Source organism: Lynx rufus, unplaced genomic scaffold (genome assembly GCF_022079265.1).
Source record: "Lynx rufus isolate CCGP_SWC_20201006 ecotype Redwood Valley unplaced genomic scaffold, mLynRuf1.p SCAF_13, whole genome shotgun sequence".
NCBI lineage: Eukaryota > Metazoa > Chordata > Mammalia > Carnivora > Felidae > Lynx > Lynx rufus.
Genome location: NW_025814827.1, coordinates 25,437,030 through 25,456,466, shown reverse-complemented (window position 1 = coordinate 25,456,466; position 19,437 = coordinate 25,437,030). Strand labels below are relative to the sequence as shown.

Sequence of the window (19,437 nt, the reverse complement as noted above, 5' to 3'; positions counted from 1 at the left end):
ATACATATTTTGGTAGTTATATGTATTATACACTATATGCTTACCATAAAGTAAGCTAGAGAAAAGAAAATGCTAAGAAAATCATGAGGAGAAAATACATTTGTAGTACCGTATAGTGTATATATATAGGGAAAAATATAAATATAGTGCATATATATATATGTGTGTGTGTGTGTATATATATGTATGTGTACATATATATATATACATATATATATATACACATACATATATATACATATATATATACATTCATATATATATATATGTATATATACACACAGAAAAAACCTACCGGTAAGGGCAGGGACAGGGGGGTGACCCACGCAGTTCAAACCCATGTTGATCAAGTGTCAATTGTAAACTGTGAGAACCTGGCATACCGTCCTACGTATAAGGAGCCTAGGCCACAGTATGTGGACTTTGAAACCTCTCTTTTGGCTGTGCCAACCCCTTTGTACTTATTTTTGTTTTTTTGTTTGTTTGTTTTTAAATTTTTTTTTCAACGTTTTTTATTTATTTTTGGGACAGAGAGAGACAGAGCATGAACGGGAGAGGGGCAGAGAGAGAGGGAGACACAGAATCGGAAACACGCTCCAGGCTCCGAGCCATCAGTCCAGAGCCTGACGCGGGGCTCGAACTCATGGACCGCGAGATCGTGACCTGGCTGAAGTCGGACACTCAACCGACTGCGCCACCCAGGCGCCCCCCTTTGTACTTATTTTTGGTTCTCGGCTATTTTCCAAAGAATCGATGTTGTCAGGGACATAAACACTTCTCCATTTAGCGGGTGAGCTCTTTTGTAAATGGTCTGACCACTGAGTAGTCTTCTTAACATAGGCTGTTCCAGAGGATCAGTATACGCAGACAGTGCATTAATGAAAGAAGACTATTTCTGAAAGTGAATCTTTAGGAGTCTCAACTGAGTTATTCTTTTTTTTTTTTAACATTTATTTTTGAGGGGGGGGGTGAGAAAGGGAGTGGTAGAGAGAGAGAGGGACAGAGGATTCTAAGGGGCTCTGCGCTGACAGCAGACAGCCTGATGGAGGGCTCAAACGCAGGAAAGGTGAGATCATGACCTGCGCTGGAGTTTGATGTTCAACCGACTGAGCCACCCAAGTGCCCCACAACTGAGTTATTCTTGTAAAGAGATCTTGGGGTCACTCCTTTTTCCTATGGGAAAATGCCTCAGATTTAATGAAGGACACAACTTGATACATAAAACTGTACTGAACACAAATGTTCATAACTAATATGTATTTGACATAAAGACTACAATAACTTGAACTTCAATCTCTCATCTGATTAGTTTTCTTGCCCTTCATTTAATGTGAGCTACAGTTCATCACATATATTTTAGTCATTGAAGTGACCCCTTGAATTTTATCAAGGAAATTGTAACATAGGAAGCTTGAGACTATAAATTATAGTACATTTGATAGGCAAAGCAAAATGTCATAAATAGCATTTTATTAGTTCAGACCAATAGAAATTTTTTTATTGTGATTATTCAGGAAGAAGCATACATTTTTTTGTCCTCTGGTTATCTTCTTCAACTATATTGCAAATTAACAGTAATAATCCGATTATTAAGGGGTAGTATTCAAAATATGTGAGAAATAACTGTTCTTAAAGTACTGGAGCATTTTTAAATCTTTTATATGAAATGATAGCTTCTTTTAAAATCTTCTATGTCTATTGATTTAAAGTATCACAAAGGAGGGCGTCTGGGTGGCTCAGTTGGTTAAGCATATGACTCTTGATTGCGGCTCAGGTCATGATCTCAGAGTTCCTAGGATCAAGCCCTGTGTTGGGCTCCACATTGGGCATAGAGCCTGCTTAAGATTCCCTCTCTCCCTTACCCTCTCCCTCTGCCACTCCCCTCCCCTCTCTCTCTCTCAAAAAAAGAAAAAAGATCACAAAGGAAATAGACGAAGAGATAATCACTCAGGCTATCAAAGTAATTAATTAATATGTCTTTTTCAACATTTTATAATTGAGACTTTTTAGTAATACGTTCTGGTATTCTTTTCTTAATTATTATTAATTAGTACAGATTTACCAAATTTTCAAATGTAAATACTTCAGTACATATGCTATTTTAACCTGAGATAAATTCTTTAAATTGTACTAAATACTCACAGCAACAAACTGGTTATTTTCTAATTTAACGATGTCTCCCACTTTGACATTCATCCATTTTTCATTCTGCAGTCTAAGAACAAAAACAAAATAAATTTTTTAATTAACAAAGAAGAATCAAGGAAATGTATTTACAATGAAACATCATATAACAGAAGACTTTTCTACAATGCAAAATTCAAAGGACCTTATATAACTTAAGTCTTTTACCTGAGTGATGTGGGAACTAAAGCCCAGAGAGGTCAAGTGATTTGCTCAAGGATACCCAGTGAGTTGGGGGTACCCCTAGGATTAAACCCAAGATGCCTAACCCTTGGCTGTGTGCTCCATGGTGTCACCACCCCATGGTGCCAGCTTTGTATACCAGCTATTAACTCTTGCTTGCATTTCCTTGGCCAAAACATCGGCTGGTTGGGCTGGGGGCAGGGGTGAAGAGCGGGTAGCAATAAATTTAGTCTTTAGCATTCTTCTCAGACTCTACATTAATAAATATAGAAATAAAACATCACTGCCATTGTCTCAGAATTCTGTTTAACTGGAGGCAAAAGAAAGTGGTCCAAGGCAATAGCTACAATGCAAGTAAGAGGAAAAGAATAAAAATTTTGGAAAGGGCATGAACAACAATGGGGGATCAAAGCAGCCTTGTGAGACTGAATGAGAAAGAACACCTACCCATCATCCATAAGCCTGTGGCTGAAGAACAGGCTTGGTGGCACTTTCATAGCCAGGAGCAATAGCTCAGAATTGAGAACCACCTAGCCAAGAGGCTGCACTGCTTTCTTTTAGGCTTATGTATATAATGGAGCCCCTAGTCTACCCTTCACCACGTTCAAAAGGACTTATGATAAAAAGCTATTGAATCTAGTTGGTTTGGCCCCTTGTGACACATTAGGAAGACAGGCCATCTGGAAACAGAACACCTGTGGCAGTATACCATGATGCTAATCACTCCATCTGAAATTCTCTAAAACATAAACCAGCTTTGTTTTCCAAGTTGAAAGCCTTCTCCACACTTCTTTCCCAGCAATCCCCTTTTAAGAGAGAAGGCTGGGATGAGAAGGGCAGGTTCCCCAACAAGTTAAGGTGGGCCGGCTAATTTCCTTGTGTGGTATTTTAAAAAACAACCTAATTTACTTGTTTTATAGGCTGGAAAACAGTTTTAAATATTTATACAACTGTGAAATATGCCTCACACTATCAACCCTGCTGGGTCATTTGGCTTAAACACTCAAAGAGTTTTTCTTTAATACGGATCCAAGTACATGTTGTTCTGGAAAGTTTTCAATTGGAGCATTTTCATCTCTAGCCAGAATTCAATCGTTTTTCCAATACCATACTTTTCTGCACTTTATCTACTTCAAGAACAATGGAGAACACACGAAGTCCTTCTAAATCTCATTTTATTTATTTTTACAGGTATGGATTATGTGCTGATTTATTTCTCCTGGATACTACCTCCTTTGGAGCATGAGTGGCATTTCTCAGGGGACAGTATCTCAGATAAAAGCTTATGTGAATGGACTGAGATGGAGACCATGTCCTTATTTATGGAAAATGCACGGCTACTGAATTGCCCTGAAGTGTCTATTGAAAGTGCATCTGCTTTGAGGGGAAGCTCAGATGATATGAAGTTTCATTTCCAAACTCTTATTCCTCCGTCCTATCTACTAAAGCTCTAGGAAGGACTGTACCCTAACTCTTCCACCCAAATAGATAATCAACCAAAGTAAAAAGGGAGCTCTATAGGATATCTTACACATTTCAAAATGCACCTTTGATAGTTAAGTATGAACAGATAGATAGCAAAAGCCACTATTTAGGAGAACAAACCAAAACCTGAGTTTTGGTGTTTTTTTTTTAATTCTAACTTGCTTTTCTCAAGTTCAGTATCTTATTACATTTAGTTCTTATATTTATAGAAGTATCTTATATTTAGGTATTAAATATTATAGTATCTTACATTTAGTTAGTTCTCTCTATAGAACTAAAGCAATTAGAAAGAAATTATTATAAGTGTGGTGGTATCTATGGGAATTACTTGAATTAACTGCGACACTTGGAAAAATACTAGAACAAAATGTCTCTAAGAAAAAAATTTGCAGAGGCACCTGGGTGGCTCAGTTGATTGAGCATCTGACTTTGTCTCAGGCCATGATCTCAGTGTTTGTGAGTTCGAGCCCCACATCAGGCTGTGTGCTGACAGCTCAGAGCCTGGAGCCTGCTTCAGATTCTGTGTCTTCCTCTCTCTCTGTCCCAACCCCACACTTCACTCTGTCTCTGAAAAATGAATAAACATTCAAAAATTTTTTTATTAAGGGGCACCTGAGTGGCTCAGTTGGTTGAACGTCCAACTTCAGCTCAGGTCATGGTTTCATAGTTCATGAGTTCGAGGCCCACGTCCAGCTCTGTGCTAATAAACAGCTCAGAACCTGGAGCCTGCTTCAGATTCTGTGTATCTGTATCTCTCTCTCTCTCTCTCTCTCTCTCTCTCTCTCTCTCTCTCTCTCTCTCCCCCCTCCCCCCCTCCCCTGCTCATGCTCTGCCTCTCTCAAAAGTAAATGTTAAAAAATTTTTATTAAAAAGTTAAAAAACAAATTTGCAGAACCCCAGAGTATGCAAAGAATCACTGATACGATAAACATGAAACTTTATCTAAACCATATGGAGAAAGATAAAGCAGAGCAAAATATCTTCCCTCATGCCAGGTGCTCATGCCTTTCCCCCCTCACACCTACCTGCACCCCTACCTATATTTTAACCTCTACTTTCTCACACACTAAATAGTTCCAAAAGTAGAAAAACACTCAGATTAAGTATTTACTAATATCTTGCTAAGATCTGACTATTAATCTACCAATGTCATCTGACAGGCAAAGAAAGCAGAAAAAACCTGAACACCACATATGAACCCAGCATCCTTTATCTCACCCAAGTCCTCTTTTTCTCTCTTGCCACCTGTGTGCCCTGTGTGCCCTGTGCCCAAAACATATATCTATCAGTCTCTCTGAGCTCCTCTTCCCAGAAGTCCCCTTTGTTATCCCAGATATCTTCCAACACCTGCTCTACCTTGACCACCTACCTTTCTCTACTTACCCCAATGGAAAGTTCTCCCCTAAAAAGGAGCATTCCAAATATTTTGCTTCCAAAGTCTATATTTAACAGAATTTGAGACCTTAAAAACTTTCTGGTATGTATATGTGCAAATTCCACAGGACACAGTATCATTTCTGCAGGCCATGGGCTATAGAAAACCTTCACCAGGCAAAAATGCAGGTTGGCACAAAATTTTTCTGAACTTGAAGCAAAATATTATTGGCAAGGTACATAATCATGGGGGAAATTTCCTTGAAAGAAATATTATCCCAAACTAATTAGCAACCTGGCAAGAAACAGCAAGCAGTGTCCGATGCTTATTTCATCAATAACCCCAACAACAGACACACAGACCTATGTGTCAGATTTGTGGACAGCACCCTGCCAAGAAGACAGCATAATCCTTACCAAGTGAGCTTATGACAGAAAGTCATCTTATGACTTAAAACAGTTAACAGAAAGTAAGTGAAGAATAAAAGGAAGAAGAAGAAAATGGATTATTTTAGGGAGGAGAAGTAATACTCTACAGATCCAATTAGAGTTTTGTGAGAAAAGGGCATGGGATATTAAACAACAGGCTATGTGTGGTATCTTGGTTAAACCCTTTATTTGAATGTATATGTCGAAAAATCTGGTAAGTGTATAGTACAATCAAGGAGGGAGGGGTTTAATATGATTTTTAATATTATTTCCTATTCCATCTTGGCAGATAATTATAACTACAATTAACTAGGATATCAGAGATATGTTTCAGTGAGCACTCAGGGTCTTAGCTATCCAAACTTACTGAAACTTACAGTATCCAAACTTACTGACCAAGTATAAACTGATAAAGACCTGAAAATAAATTTAAATTATCTATCTATATGTTAAATCCCACCATTTTTCTTGTCCTACCTACTACAACCACCACTGATGACACATCAAAGACATACCAACAAGACCAGAGGGGCAGACCGGAAGATTTAATTTAAAGCTCATCTTCAAAATATTTCTAAACTTCTTCTAAGATGTTAACTTGTATAGTGATTGCATTTCGTCATCATCCTGAAACAATGAAAACAGACACTCCCCTGGCTCTCCATGTGTGGTGCAGCTGTTCTTGGGGCTCGTGTTTGGAGCAAGCTTGCATCACAGCTCTGTGAGGGGGACACAGGATGGCCTCATGGGCTGCAAGGAAGATATCTGGGTCCACAGACTTGGCCATTACCTTTGTCAGGGAAAGCCCTTCTGCTCTCATAAAGGAATTAAAATATATGAATATTCTGAGAGCAAGTTAATTCACTTAATTGCACTGAATCCAGAAATTCCAAGATTTTTAAATAAGCTTCCATTTTCCATATCATTACATAATTATCTCACATTTTGAAATGACATAATCTAATTAATGCATCTTTGAATCAGGCTTTTGTAAAATAGATGTGGTAATGGTATAGACTTTACCTTAGTAAACTCACAAGCTGATTGCTAAATATAAGCCAAAATTAAAGAAAAAAATTCCTAAAATTTCAATTCCAAAGTCACCATAAAACATATGAAGTTAAACTGCCACTGAATGGCAACTAGAATTACTTTGAGGAAGGAATTTTTTTTAAATACACCCACTAACTATATACCTATTCTCAGAACATCAGATAATCTGAGCTCTGAGAAAAGATAGTGAGATAGCAACTGTATTTAGTAACTAATAAACTGTTCTGAATCTGCTTCCTCCTAATGTGACATACAGAGCTACTAGCTAGGCTATGCTGAGAAACTTCTTGAGAAAACACAATTCCAAGAGTGAGATAGTACCTACCATGTTCCCTGTTGTTGAACTAATGGCTCTAGAGGCTAGAAATCAAGAATTTGCTTTGAGCAAAATATCTTAAGCTGACTGCTGAAGCTTAAGGGACATAAGGAGATCTTCAACAGGCTCCTCAATCTTCCTGTCATCTTTTCCATACTTTAATATTTCTGATTGCCCATTAGAGCCCGAAAAGAGAATTTCCTCAAAGCTACAGAAGACATGTTGGGGTACCAGAGAGATAAGATAATTAAGAAGGTCAATATAATTGACCTCCCCTAATTAACCAGTCAATCCACATCAATGATTTTGGTTCCTTCTTTAACCTCAAGCCCACATCAGACCTGTAACACACAAAAACATTCTTCTACCCACACAGACCTTGTTTTATTCACCAGTGTATCCCCAGGACCCAGCATAATGCCTAACTCACAGCAGGAACTCAAGAAATATTTGTTGACTGAGATACCTGGGGGGCTGAGTCGGTTCAACTTTTGATTTCAACTCAAGTCATGATCTCACAGTTGGTAAGACTGAGCCCTGCTTGCGTCTCTGCACTGACAGTAAAGACCCTGCTTAGGATTCTCTCTCTGCCCCTCTCTCTGCCCTTCCCCCACTCATGCACACATGCGCACATGCACAATCCAACCAGGACTGGAAACTGAGTCTATCTAACTACAAAGCCCATGTTCCTAATATATCTATATTTATTATTCTTTTTTACTTCATTTTCAATGATTACTACATCTTACCTATTTAGAAAGAGGATGGACCCTCAAGAGCTGAAAGGATTTAATCAAGAGCAATAGTATATACCACTGTGTATAAGAACAGCTGATCCCAAAATAGCTTGCGGACATGGGCCCCTGACATAATTTTCACTCTCTTCTCAAGACAAATAAACATTTAAAAAATACAACATTTGCTGAATGATAGCATTTCCCTAAATGTCTAATTATAATTATAGCAACCAGTATTTATTTAGTGCTTACTGTATTCCAAGGACTGTGCTGATGCCTTCATATACAAGGTTTCCAAATAAAAATAAATGACACCCAACTAAATTTGAATTTCAGATAAACAAGTAATTTTTTCATATAAGTATACCTCCTACAATATTTGGAACATATGTATACTAAAATATTATCATTGTTTATCTGAACTTCAAATTTAACTGGACATCCTGTATTTTAATGTGTTACATCTGGAAACATTACTTGTGTATCTTCTTCCCTCATTTAATCCTGACAACAACCCTATGAGATAGGTACTATTGCTACTCCCATTTTATAGAATACAAAACTGAGGTTCAGAGAAATAGAGACATTTGCCTTATTTTGTAACATCAAAAATTGTAATGCCCACACACTTAGAAGTAGGCATTTCACTTTAAGCAACTGATCATACAGGTGTTCAAAGATGGATGTACAATGATGTTTACTGCAGTATTATGTTATAAACTATCAATGCCCATCAATAAGGATTAGACAGATGTGCCACGGTACATGTATTTAATTATGGTCCATCTACTCAATGGAAGGAATACAATTCAGCCACTGAGAAGACAGGTTGCATGTGTAATATAAAATATCCTCTAAGTTACATTATTAGGTTAAAAATAAGCACGTTCAGGGCACTACATATGCATGGTAAGATTCTAACTGGTTCGAAGCAAGGATATACCTACATAACCTCTATTCTTAAATACATGGAAAATTTCTTAAAAGAAATGCAAGAAATCATTCAGTGATTGCCACTAGAGAAAGAAAATGAAGAGGAAAATTGGAACGAAGGGAGACTTCACTTTATGGTATACTTTTGTGTACAATTTGAATTTTTGGCATTACATAGATTGGTATTTTTTTTTTTAATTTTTTTTTCAACGTTTTTTATTTATTTTTGGGACAGAGAGAGACAGAGCATGAACGGGGGAGGGGCAGAGAGAGAGGGAGACACAGAATCGGAAACAGGCTCCAGGCTCTGAGCCATCAGCCCAGAGCCTGACGCGGGGCTCGAACTCACGGACCGCGAGATCGTGACCTGGCTGAAGTCGGACGCTTAACCGACTGCGCCACCCAGGCGCCCCACATAGATTGGTATTTTAAAGGTCAATTGGGGAGGAAAAAATTATAAGAAAACTCTTCCAAGGCCACATGTAAGTGGCAGAGCCAGGACTGGAACCCGAGTCTATCTAACTACAAAGCCCATGTTCCTAATATATCTATATTTATTATTCTTTTTTACCTCATTTTCAATGATTACTACATCTTGCCTATTTAGAAAGAGGATGGACCCTAAAGAGCAGAAGAGAGTTGATCAAGAACAATAGTACAGGGGTGCCTGGGTGGCTCAGTCGGTTGAGTGTCCGACTTAGGCTCAGGTCATGATCTCATGGTTCGTGGGTTCGAGCCCTGCGTCAGGCTCTGTGCTGACAGCTCATGGCCTGGAGCCTGCTTCAGATTCTGTGTCTCCCTCTCTCTCTCTGCTCCTCCCCTGCTCACACTGCTGTCAGAGCCACAGGAGAGTAAGACGTAAAGCTTGGCCCTGATCCTATAACAGACTGGTGAACAGGATCTCATTACATTGAGAAGGAGCCTAATATTTGTATCTTTGGAATCTTTTTATTTTGAAAAATGCAGATGTTTCCCTTCTTTTCCTCTTATTCACACAGTGCTTATTCTGAGGCAGAGCCACACAGGGAGGTCTGAGATCAGCTGCTGAAGAGGCTTGCATACCAATTTGCCCAGGGGGAAGGGTGGGAGGAAGGAGAGATGATAAAAGATATAGTCCTTCAGCATGGATAAATCAGTTCAGTGATTTGCTGAGAAAAAGTAATCAATTTTATAGATGTCCTGCCTAATTTATATAAATCTTTGCAGCTTCTATTGTGCATTATGTGGATGCAGAAACAGACACACAATTTAGCCTTCCTACTCTCAAAAGAAAATAATCAATTCACTAAGTTTCACCTGAACAATAAGCCTACTGAGAGTTGTACAGAAAGTGTATTCTCTTTGATCATTTCCCTAAACTGAAACTTGTCCTGAATCAGCCTCCTAAGATCCTGTCTTCTGTAAATTCTTAGTAGGATTCTATTAACAGATGCCTAAGAGATGATGAGACCACAAGAAAGTCAGAAGAAAACTGTTTCAAGGAAGATGATTACAATCTTCTCTCACATATGAATGCTGAAGGAAATGCCTTAGATTGGCCATGGAGAAAACAGAGCTGTTTAGGTCTAGTCTGATTTCTGGGCAGCAGCTTCAGAAGGAGATCTGTGTGCAAGAAGTTTATAGGCAAGTTCTCTTGGCACTGACACCTGGGAGAGAGTGAGGGAGACAGTTGGGCAGAGGGAGGAGTTGGACTATTGATACAGTCACAACAAAGGTTTAGCCAACTTCATGGGGAGCTCTGGAGCTTCAGAACTGGATCAAGGGGGCCAGATTATACCTTGGCATTGTTCACTCAATGGATGAAGTGTGACTTCAGCAAGAAGGGGTGACCTTGAACAAAACAGTTCTCCTCAGCCAATGGGAATTCCCAGAGGGGCCTGACAGTTCAGAGTTGTATGTATGCAGCACTCCTGATAGCTGGAGAAATGTGCTCTGCAGTCTGGAAGGGGCCTATGGGTGGCACAGCAGAGCAACCCCTACAAACTGAGAGCCCACTTCCCAATTTTACTATTGACATGCTCTTGCAATTAGATTACTTTTCCATTCTAAACTATTTCAATTTCTAACAATTCCAATTTCAATTCTGTAAAGTCAATATGAGCAACTGCCATGAGTCTTTGTGCTCCCTACTCCATCTTATAACTTTTGGAGGAAAAGTCTGTAAAACTTTGGGTTGCCCAATTCACTGCAATGATTAGTAAATGAAGTTGAAAGATAAATTTTTAGTAGTTTGCTATTAAAAAATACTGTACTGATAACCACTTACCACCCAAATATCTTAGAGTGTCTATAGGAAAAAAAAATCACCATTCCTAAAATATTCCTCGTATGAAGAACACATTTTGGTGGGAAAAAAAAAAAAAAACCAAGCTATTACCTTAGTCTGAGTAGATCAACCATTCTCTTCATCTAAATTGCCACACCTTATTTTGAGAAATCAGAGAATATGCTCTGACCCAGATCAGTAGTGAATAACAGCAACTCTTTTTGAAAACACCCCAAAAAAAGACAGTTCCCAATGGAGGAGAATGACACCTGAATATCTTGGTTCCAGGATTAAAAGCCTTTATTATGCTTTCCATTGCTATTATTAAAAAAAAAAAAAAAACAACAAAAAACTTTAATGTTTATTTATTTAGAGAGAAAGAGAGCATGCACGTGAGCAAAGGAGGGGCAGAGAGGGGGGAAAGAGAGAATCCCAAGCAAGCTCTGTGCTGTCAGCACAGAGACCGATGTGGAACTCAGTCTCACGAACCATGAGATCATGACCTGAGCCGAGATCAAGAGTCACTTAACTGACTGAGCCACCCAGGCACCCCTCACGTTGCTATTTTTTTAAAGTTTGTTTATTTTAGAGAGAGTGTGTGTAAGCACAGAGAAAGAGCGAGAGAAACCCAAGAAGGCTCTGCACTGTCAGCATGGAGCCTGACACAAGGCTCAAACTCACTAACATGAGATAGTGACCTGAGCTGAAACCAAGAGTCAGATGTTAAACAACTAAGCCACTCAAGTGCCCCCCTCATTGCTATTCTTAATCAATTTTCCTATATAGAGAAAGGTTAAGAAAGAACCAAATGTCTATTAAGCCAGAAAAGAAATATTAGCTGGTTAACATGCCAAGTAATAACACATGCCATACCAATGAGGATAAAGCAGTGGTGTCTCTAGTCTGATTTTATTTGCTCTTGTCAGAGAACCTAGTATTTCTGAAAATAGTAATCCTGATTTTGTGGCACAAAGCACTACTATGGATATTAGTGGAAGATCATGAGTTTATTTACTTACTAGAATTATAGTCACAGTAAGTCCTACACACTTTTTAAGAAAGTTTTTAAGTAGTTAGTAATGTTTATCATTTTGAGTTTCTCAGCAATAGGATGGATGTAGGTAAAATTCTTAATTAGATCACCACTCAGTAGCATGTGAAGTATCATCTCCCTTCATTAATGAATTCAAAACTGCCCCATATCTGCAAAATGAATACTCTGAGTCAGGGGCTGAGTGTCAGAGCTACAAGTGGAACTAGATACAAACCATGGTTATCAAGGAATCTACAGACTAGTGGGAAATATAACTCTAGCCCTTAAATAACACTAGTTAAATTATCTTTGCCTTCTGATACCTGGAGCATGTGGATATTGTTTTAGTCAGGAATGAAGAATACCTGTACTCCAGAACAATGATCTCAGTAGTAGACTGTTTGCCATACAGCTGTCATCAAAGCCCAGCAAGAAAACTGATAGACCAGAGAAATTGTCTAATAAAGTATATATCAACTTTCATTCCTCAAGATATTCCCAGATTTGTCCCCTTATATAGTGAGCTCATCAGAAAACTATATGCCTGTACTGTATTATTCTAGTCCCTCTAGACTTGACTTTTCATGACTTAACATCATGCCAACAGATTTCAGTCGGGATTTACTCATGGTCATGAGTAAAATATCTCTACTTTTTGAGGATTCAACCATTATGTCATTCATATTCCTGTCAAGATCAGGATAAATTTTATTGCTCCCAATTACTAGAATACTTCTTTTCACTAGGTCATCAGTTTTGTACCCCAGACCATTAGGAAGAGAGACAAATTCAAGGTAATGTTTCAAATTCATGAATGACAAATCCTAATGAATTGTTTAAACAAACACTTGGGCACTTTATAGTAAAGACCCTATCCTTTGAAGATGACATTCTTAAAAGGGAGAATCATGACCTCCTATTTATGAAAGGAACAATTTAACACAGTAGAAAGTCTGTGTCATTAGAATCAGAAGACATGGAGAACTGATCCCATTCACAATTGCACCAAGAAACATAAAATACCTAGGAATAAATCTAACCAAAGATGTAAAAGATCTGTATGCTTAAAATTATAGAAAGCTTATGAAGGAAATTGAAGAAGATATAAAGAAATGGAAAAACATTCCATGCTTATGGATTGGAAGAATAAATATTGTCAAAATGTCAATACTACCTAAAGCTATCTACACATTCAATGCAATCCCAATCAAAATTGCACCAGCATTCTTCTCAAAACTAGAACAAGCAATCCTAAAATTCATATGGAACCACAAAAGGCCCCGAATAGCCAAAGGAATTTTGAAGAAGAAGACCAAAGCAGGAGGCATCACAATCCCAGACTTTAGCCTCTACTACAAAGCTGTCATCATCAAGACAGCATGGTATTGGCACAAAATACCACAGACCAATGGAATAGAATAGAAACCCCAGAACTAGACCCACAAACGTATGGCCAACTCATCTTTGACAAAGCAGGAAAGAACACCCAATGGAAAAAAGACAGTCTCTTTAACAAATGGTGCTGGGAGAACTGGACAGCAACATGCAGAAGGTTGAAACTAGACCACTTTCTCACACCATTCACAAAAATAAACTCAAAGTGGATAAAGGACCTGAATGTGAGACAGGAAACCAACAAAACCCTAGAGGAGAAAACAGGAAAAGACCTCTCTGACCTCAGTCGTATCAATTTCTTACTCGACACATCCCCAAAGGCAAGGGAATTAAAAGCAAAAGTGAACTACTGGGACCTTATGAAGATAAAAAGCTTCTGCACAGCAAAGGAAACAACCAACAAAACTAAAAGGCAACCAACGGAATGGGAAAAGATATTTGCAAATGACCTATCGGACAAAAGGCTAGTATCCAAAATCTATAAAGAGCTCACCAAACTCCACACCCGAAAAACAAATAATCCAGTGAGAAATGGGCAGAAAACATGAATAGGCACTTTTCTAAAGAAGACAACCAGATGGCCAACAGGCACATGAAAGTATGCTCAACGTCGCTCCTCATCAGGGAAATACAAATCAAAACCACACTCAGATATCACCTCATGCCAGTCAGAGTGGCCAAAATTAACAAATCAGGAGACTATAGATGCTGGAGAGGATGTGGAGAAACAGGAACCCTCTTGCACTGTTGGTGGGAATGCAAATTGGTTCAGCCACTCTGGAAAACAGTGTGGAGGTTCCTCAAAAAATTAAAAATAGACCTACCCTATGACCCAGCAATAGCACTGCTAGGAATTTACCCAAGGGATACAGGAGTACTGATGCATAGGGGCACTTGTACCCCAATGTTTATAGCAGCACTCTCAACAATAGCCAAATTATGGAAAGGGCCTAAATGTCCATCAACTGATGAATGGATAAAGAAATTGTGGTTTATATACACAATGGAGCACTACGTGGCAATGAGAAAGAATGAAATATGGCCCTTTGTAGCAACATGGATGGAACTGGAGAGTGTTACGCTAAGTGAAATAAGCCATACAGAGAAAGACAGATACCATATGGTTTCACTCTTATATGGATTCTGAGAAACTTAACAGAAACCCATGGGGGAGGGGAAGGAAAAAAAAAAAAGAGGTTAGAGTGGGAGAGAGCCAAAGCATAAGAGACTCTTAAAAACTGAGAACAAACTGAGTGTTCATGGGGGGTGGGAGGGAGGGGAGGGTGGGTGATGGGTATTGAGGAGGGCACCATTTGGGATGAGCACTGGGTGTTGTATGGAAACCAATTTGACAATAAATTTCATACATTGAAAAAAAAAAAGAATCAGAAGACATGGACTTGGGTCCAAGTTCCCCACGCATCAGCCATGTGACTTGGCCAAGAGGTTGACCAAAATTCCAATTCCCCACTATGATCTACATTAATTAGTTCAGCCAACCCTCAGAATGCCTCTTATTCCTAAGACTAAGGTCTTTAAAACAGGATAAACTCATCTGACATTTCAACACCTATCAAGATATCTATGAATGTCATGTAAGACACATTTATGAAAGCATTTTGTAAACTACAAAATTATATATAAAGTACTGTGACTGCTTTTTATTATTATGAAGTATCTCCTTATAAGGATGGTACAATCTGATTTTTACTTCAAGTCTTCAAAAGAGCAATCTATATTCAATACCTCCACTTTGTGACTGCCCATGCTTTCTCCAATTAGGATTCTGTCTCCATCCCTCCAACTTCAGCCTCTCTTCATACTGCTAAATCCAAGGATCAATTCTCAGCCTTACTTTACTCAGCATTAGCTACACCCTCCAGCTTCAAACACTTTATTTGTTTTAAATCCAGAGCACCACATTTCCTTGATTGTGCTCTTACTTCTTCAGACATTTTTTCTCAAATCTTCACCCAGCCTTTTCCACCCTTATTACATTTTCAATTCTTAAAGCATCCCAGAACTTCTCCCTTTACTATCTAGTGTCTGGACTCTCACCCTAAGTGGCCAGATGACTTTCACATAGATTTTCAGACCTCTCCACTAAGTTTCAACTACCCATTCTATACCTCTTCAGAATGACTAAAATCTCAATAGGATTCTAGTCTCCCAGTCCAGTCAAAAAACAAAACATTATCACAATAGCATGTTCCTTCTCAGTCTTCCTCATCCTGGAACCTCAGCCAAGAACCATGGACTTCTGATTTCTCTCTTCACACACACCCAAAATGGCAGCACTTTATTGGCTCTACCCTCAAAATACACTTCAACCTTTGTTTTTTTTTTTTAATATGAAATTTATTGTCAAATTGGTTTCCAACCTTTGGATATTAGATGATATTAAGAGAGTATCATGGCTAAATATATTTTAGGCCCTATCTTTTCAAGACAAATGCTAAAGTATTTACTGGTAATGTGATATGACATAACAGGATTTGCTTTTAAAATATCCCAGAAAATAAAAAGTGAGAATGGATACAAAAATAGAAGAAAGTTGGTAACTGCAGCTGATTAATACATAGATAATAATTCATTATACTGTTCTATTTTCATGTGTTTGAAAATTCCTAAGATTTATTTCTATTTTTTATATCCTGCATTGCTACCACCACGTCTGTGGTATCATCTCACCTGGACAACAGTAAGAAACTCCTAATTTGTTATCCTAATTTTGTTCTTGCCCCTTTCTGCAGTCCACTGTCCACACAGCAGCCAGGAAAATCTTTTTGTCATTCCATGCTATTCTCCTGCCTAAAACCCTTCAATAGCTTCTCATTACATTGAGTATAAGATTACAATTTCCCAACATGACATCCAAGAATTGGCTCTTGCAAACCCCTCAGAACTTACGTTTATCGCAAAACTTTAGCCACGGTATATATCTTAATATCAAGTTCATTTCACTTTGAAGCTTTTATATTTGTTCCTTTTACCAAAGATTTTGGCATGGCTTTCTCACTCTCAAATCTCATCTACCCAAGAGGTCTTCTCAGGCCACCTTATTTGAAATCACTTCCTCATTTTTAATCTCTATTATATTATCCTTTTTATTTTCTTTGTTACAACCACCTGAAATCTTATTATTTGCTTATATTTTATCATTTGTCTTCTCCACTTATAGTAGGCCCCTTAGGGCAGGGATTTTTCTGTCCTGCTCATTTCTGTATCCCCAATATTTAGGACAGTGCTGGCTCCATATATATTTATTGAATGAATACTTGAATGGACTAGCTTTTTACATGGCCATTCATGCTGCATACTTAGCATATGTAGCTCTGGGGCTGAAGTGAGTAATAGTTCCAGATGGCTACACCTGTTGGGGAGGCCCTAAGAAAGTAGCCCTAGCAGAGGTAACTGCAAGATATAGAAAGAGGGCAAGGAAAGGATGAATCATTTCAGGCAAACGATAACAGCTTAGAGAATAATAGCCTTATTCATTTTCCTCAAAATGTTAACTTTCGACTTGTATTTCAGATGGCTATACAGCAAGATGTGCATCCCAAAGGGATGCCAACTTTTTTCACATCTTTGAATTTCCAATTCCTTATCATTATCTATGTCATGAATGTATGTTGCTGGTTGGAAGAATAAATGGATCTCTGACTTTAACAAATACTGAGCAGCTACTATACATCAGGCAGTGGGCATAAACACTGTGTAGTTCCTGGTCTGAAGAGGCTCACAGCCGATGGGAAGCCTAAAGTGAACTAAGTATTAAAATTCTTGGTTAACTCTAGCCTGTTGGAGGACAAAAGGAATACTCATTGCCTACCTGCCTGACATGGATATTGGAGAGTTTTCCAGAAATGATTAACATAGGAGCTAAACCCCATTGAATTAAAAAAAAAAAAAAGAAACGGAGAAGAGAATAAGCAAAATGCAGATTTAAAAGGCAAGTAGTTTTGTGTGATTATAGGCAATGGTAGAGAGGCAAATTGGAAAAAAAAACATGATGGCAATAGGTGCTTTCATGGTAAGAAATGGGTAGGAGAGAGAGGCGCAGGAAGATGGCGGCGTAGGAGGACGCTGGGCTCACCGCGCGTCCTGCTGATCACTTAGATTCCACCTACACCTGCCTAAAAAACCCAGAAAACAGCCAGAAGATTAGCAGAACGGAGTCGCCAGACCCAAGCGCAGATGAGAGGCCCACGGAAGAGGGTAGGAAGGGCGGCGAGGCGGTGCGCGCTCCACGGACTGGCGGGAGGGAGCCGGGGCGGAGGGGCGGCTCGCCAGCCAAGCAGAGCCCCCGAGTCCGGCTTGCAAAAGCGGAGGGGCCTGATGGACTGTGTTCCGACAGCAAGCGCGACTTAGCGTCTGGGAGGTCATAAGTTAACAGCTTTGCTCGGAAAGCGGGAAGGCTGGAGGACAAAGGGAGGGTGAGCTGCGGAGCCCCCGGACGACAGAGCTCAGTTTGGCGGGGAACAAAGGCGCTCGCCAGCGCCATCTCCCCCGCCCATCCCCCAGCCAAAATCCCAAAGGGAACCGGTTCTGGCCAGGGAAATTGCTCGCTCCGCGCAAACACCCAACTCTGTGCTTCTGCGGAGCCAAACCTCCGGCAGCGGATCTGACTCCCTCCGGCTGCCACAGGGCCCCTCCTGAAGTGGATCACCTAAGGAGAAGTGAGCTAAGCCTGCCCCCCCTCCCGCCGTGCACCTTGCCTTCCCACCCCAGCTAATACGCCAGATCCCCAGCATCACAAGCCTGGCAGTGTGCAAGTAGCCCAGACGGGCCACGCCACCCCACAGTGAATCCCGCCCCTAGGAGAGGGGAAGAGAAGGCACACACCAGTCTGACTGTGGCCCCAGAGGTGGGCTGGGGGCAGACATCAGGACTGACTGTGGCCCCGCCCACCAACTCCAGTTATACACCACAGCACAGGGGAAGTGCCCTGCAGGTCCTCACCACACCAGGGACTATCCAAAATGACCAAGCGGAAGAATTCCCCTCAGAAGAATCTCCAGGAAATAACAACAGCTAATGAGCTGATCAAAAAGGATTTAAATAATATAACAGAAAGTGAATTTAGAATAATAGTCATAAAATTAATCGCTGGGCTGGAAAACAGTATACAGGACAGCAGAGAATCTCTTGCTACAGAGATCAAGGGACTAAGGAACAGTCACGAGGAGCTGAAAAACGCTTTAAATGAAATGCAAAACAAAATGCAAACCACCACAGCTCGGATGGAAGAGGCAGAGGAGAGAATAGGTGAACTAGAAGATAAAGTTATGGAAAAAGAGGAAGCTGAGAAAAAGAGAGATAAAAAAATCCAGGAGTATGAGGGGAAAATTAGAGAACTAAGTGATACACTAAAAAGAAATAATATACGCATAATTGGTATTCCAGAGGAAGAAGAGAGAGGGAAAGGTGCTGAAGGGGTACTTGAAGAAATAATAGCTGAGAACTTCCCTGAACTGGGGAAGGAAAAAGGCATTGAAATCCAAGAGGCACAGAGAACTCCCTTCAGACGTAACTTGAATCGATCTTCTGCACGACATATCATAGTGAAACTGGCAAAATACAAGGATAAAGAGAAAATTCTGAAAGCAGCAAGGGGTAAACGTGCCCTCACATATAAAGGGAGACCTATAAGACTCGTGACTGATCTCTCTTTTGAAACTTGGCAGGCCAGAAAGAATTGGCACGAGATTTTCAGGGTGCTAGACAGCAAAAATATGCAGCCGAGAATCCTTTATCCAGCAAGTCTGTCATTTAGAATAGAAGGAGAGATAAAGGTCTTCCCAAACAAACAAAAACTGAAGGAATTTGTCACCACTAAACCAGCGCTACAAGAGATCCTAAGGGGGACCCTGTGAGACAAAGTACCAGAGACATCACTACAAGCATAAAACATACAGACATCACAATGACTCTAAACCCGTATCTTTCTATAATAACACTGAATGTAAACGGATTAAATGCGCCAACCAAAAGACATAGGGTATCAGAATGGATAAAAAAACAAGACCCATCTATTTGCTGTCTACAA

At 39.6% G+C, this 19,437-nt stretch overlaps 1 protein-coding gene across 1 annotated transcript in view; it reads right to left on the bottom strand.

Annotated features, from left to right (window-relative positions):
* ATP8B4 (ATPase phospholipid transporting 8B4 (putative)) overlaps positions 1 to 19,437 on the bottom strand; it is a 259,928-nt gene that overhangs the window by 127,638 nt on the left and 112,853 nt on the right. Inside the window, 1 exon segment of the mRNA XM_047075128.1 lies at positions 2,143 to 2,215. Coding sequence (XP_046931084.1) covers positions 2,143 to 2,215 — 73 coding nt within the window.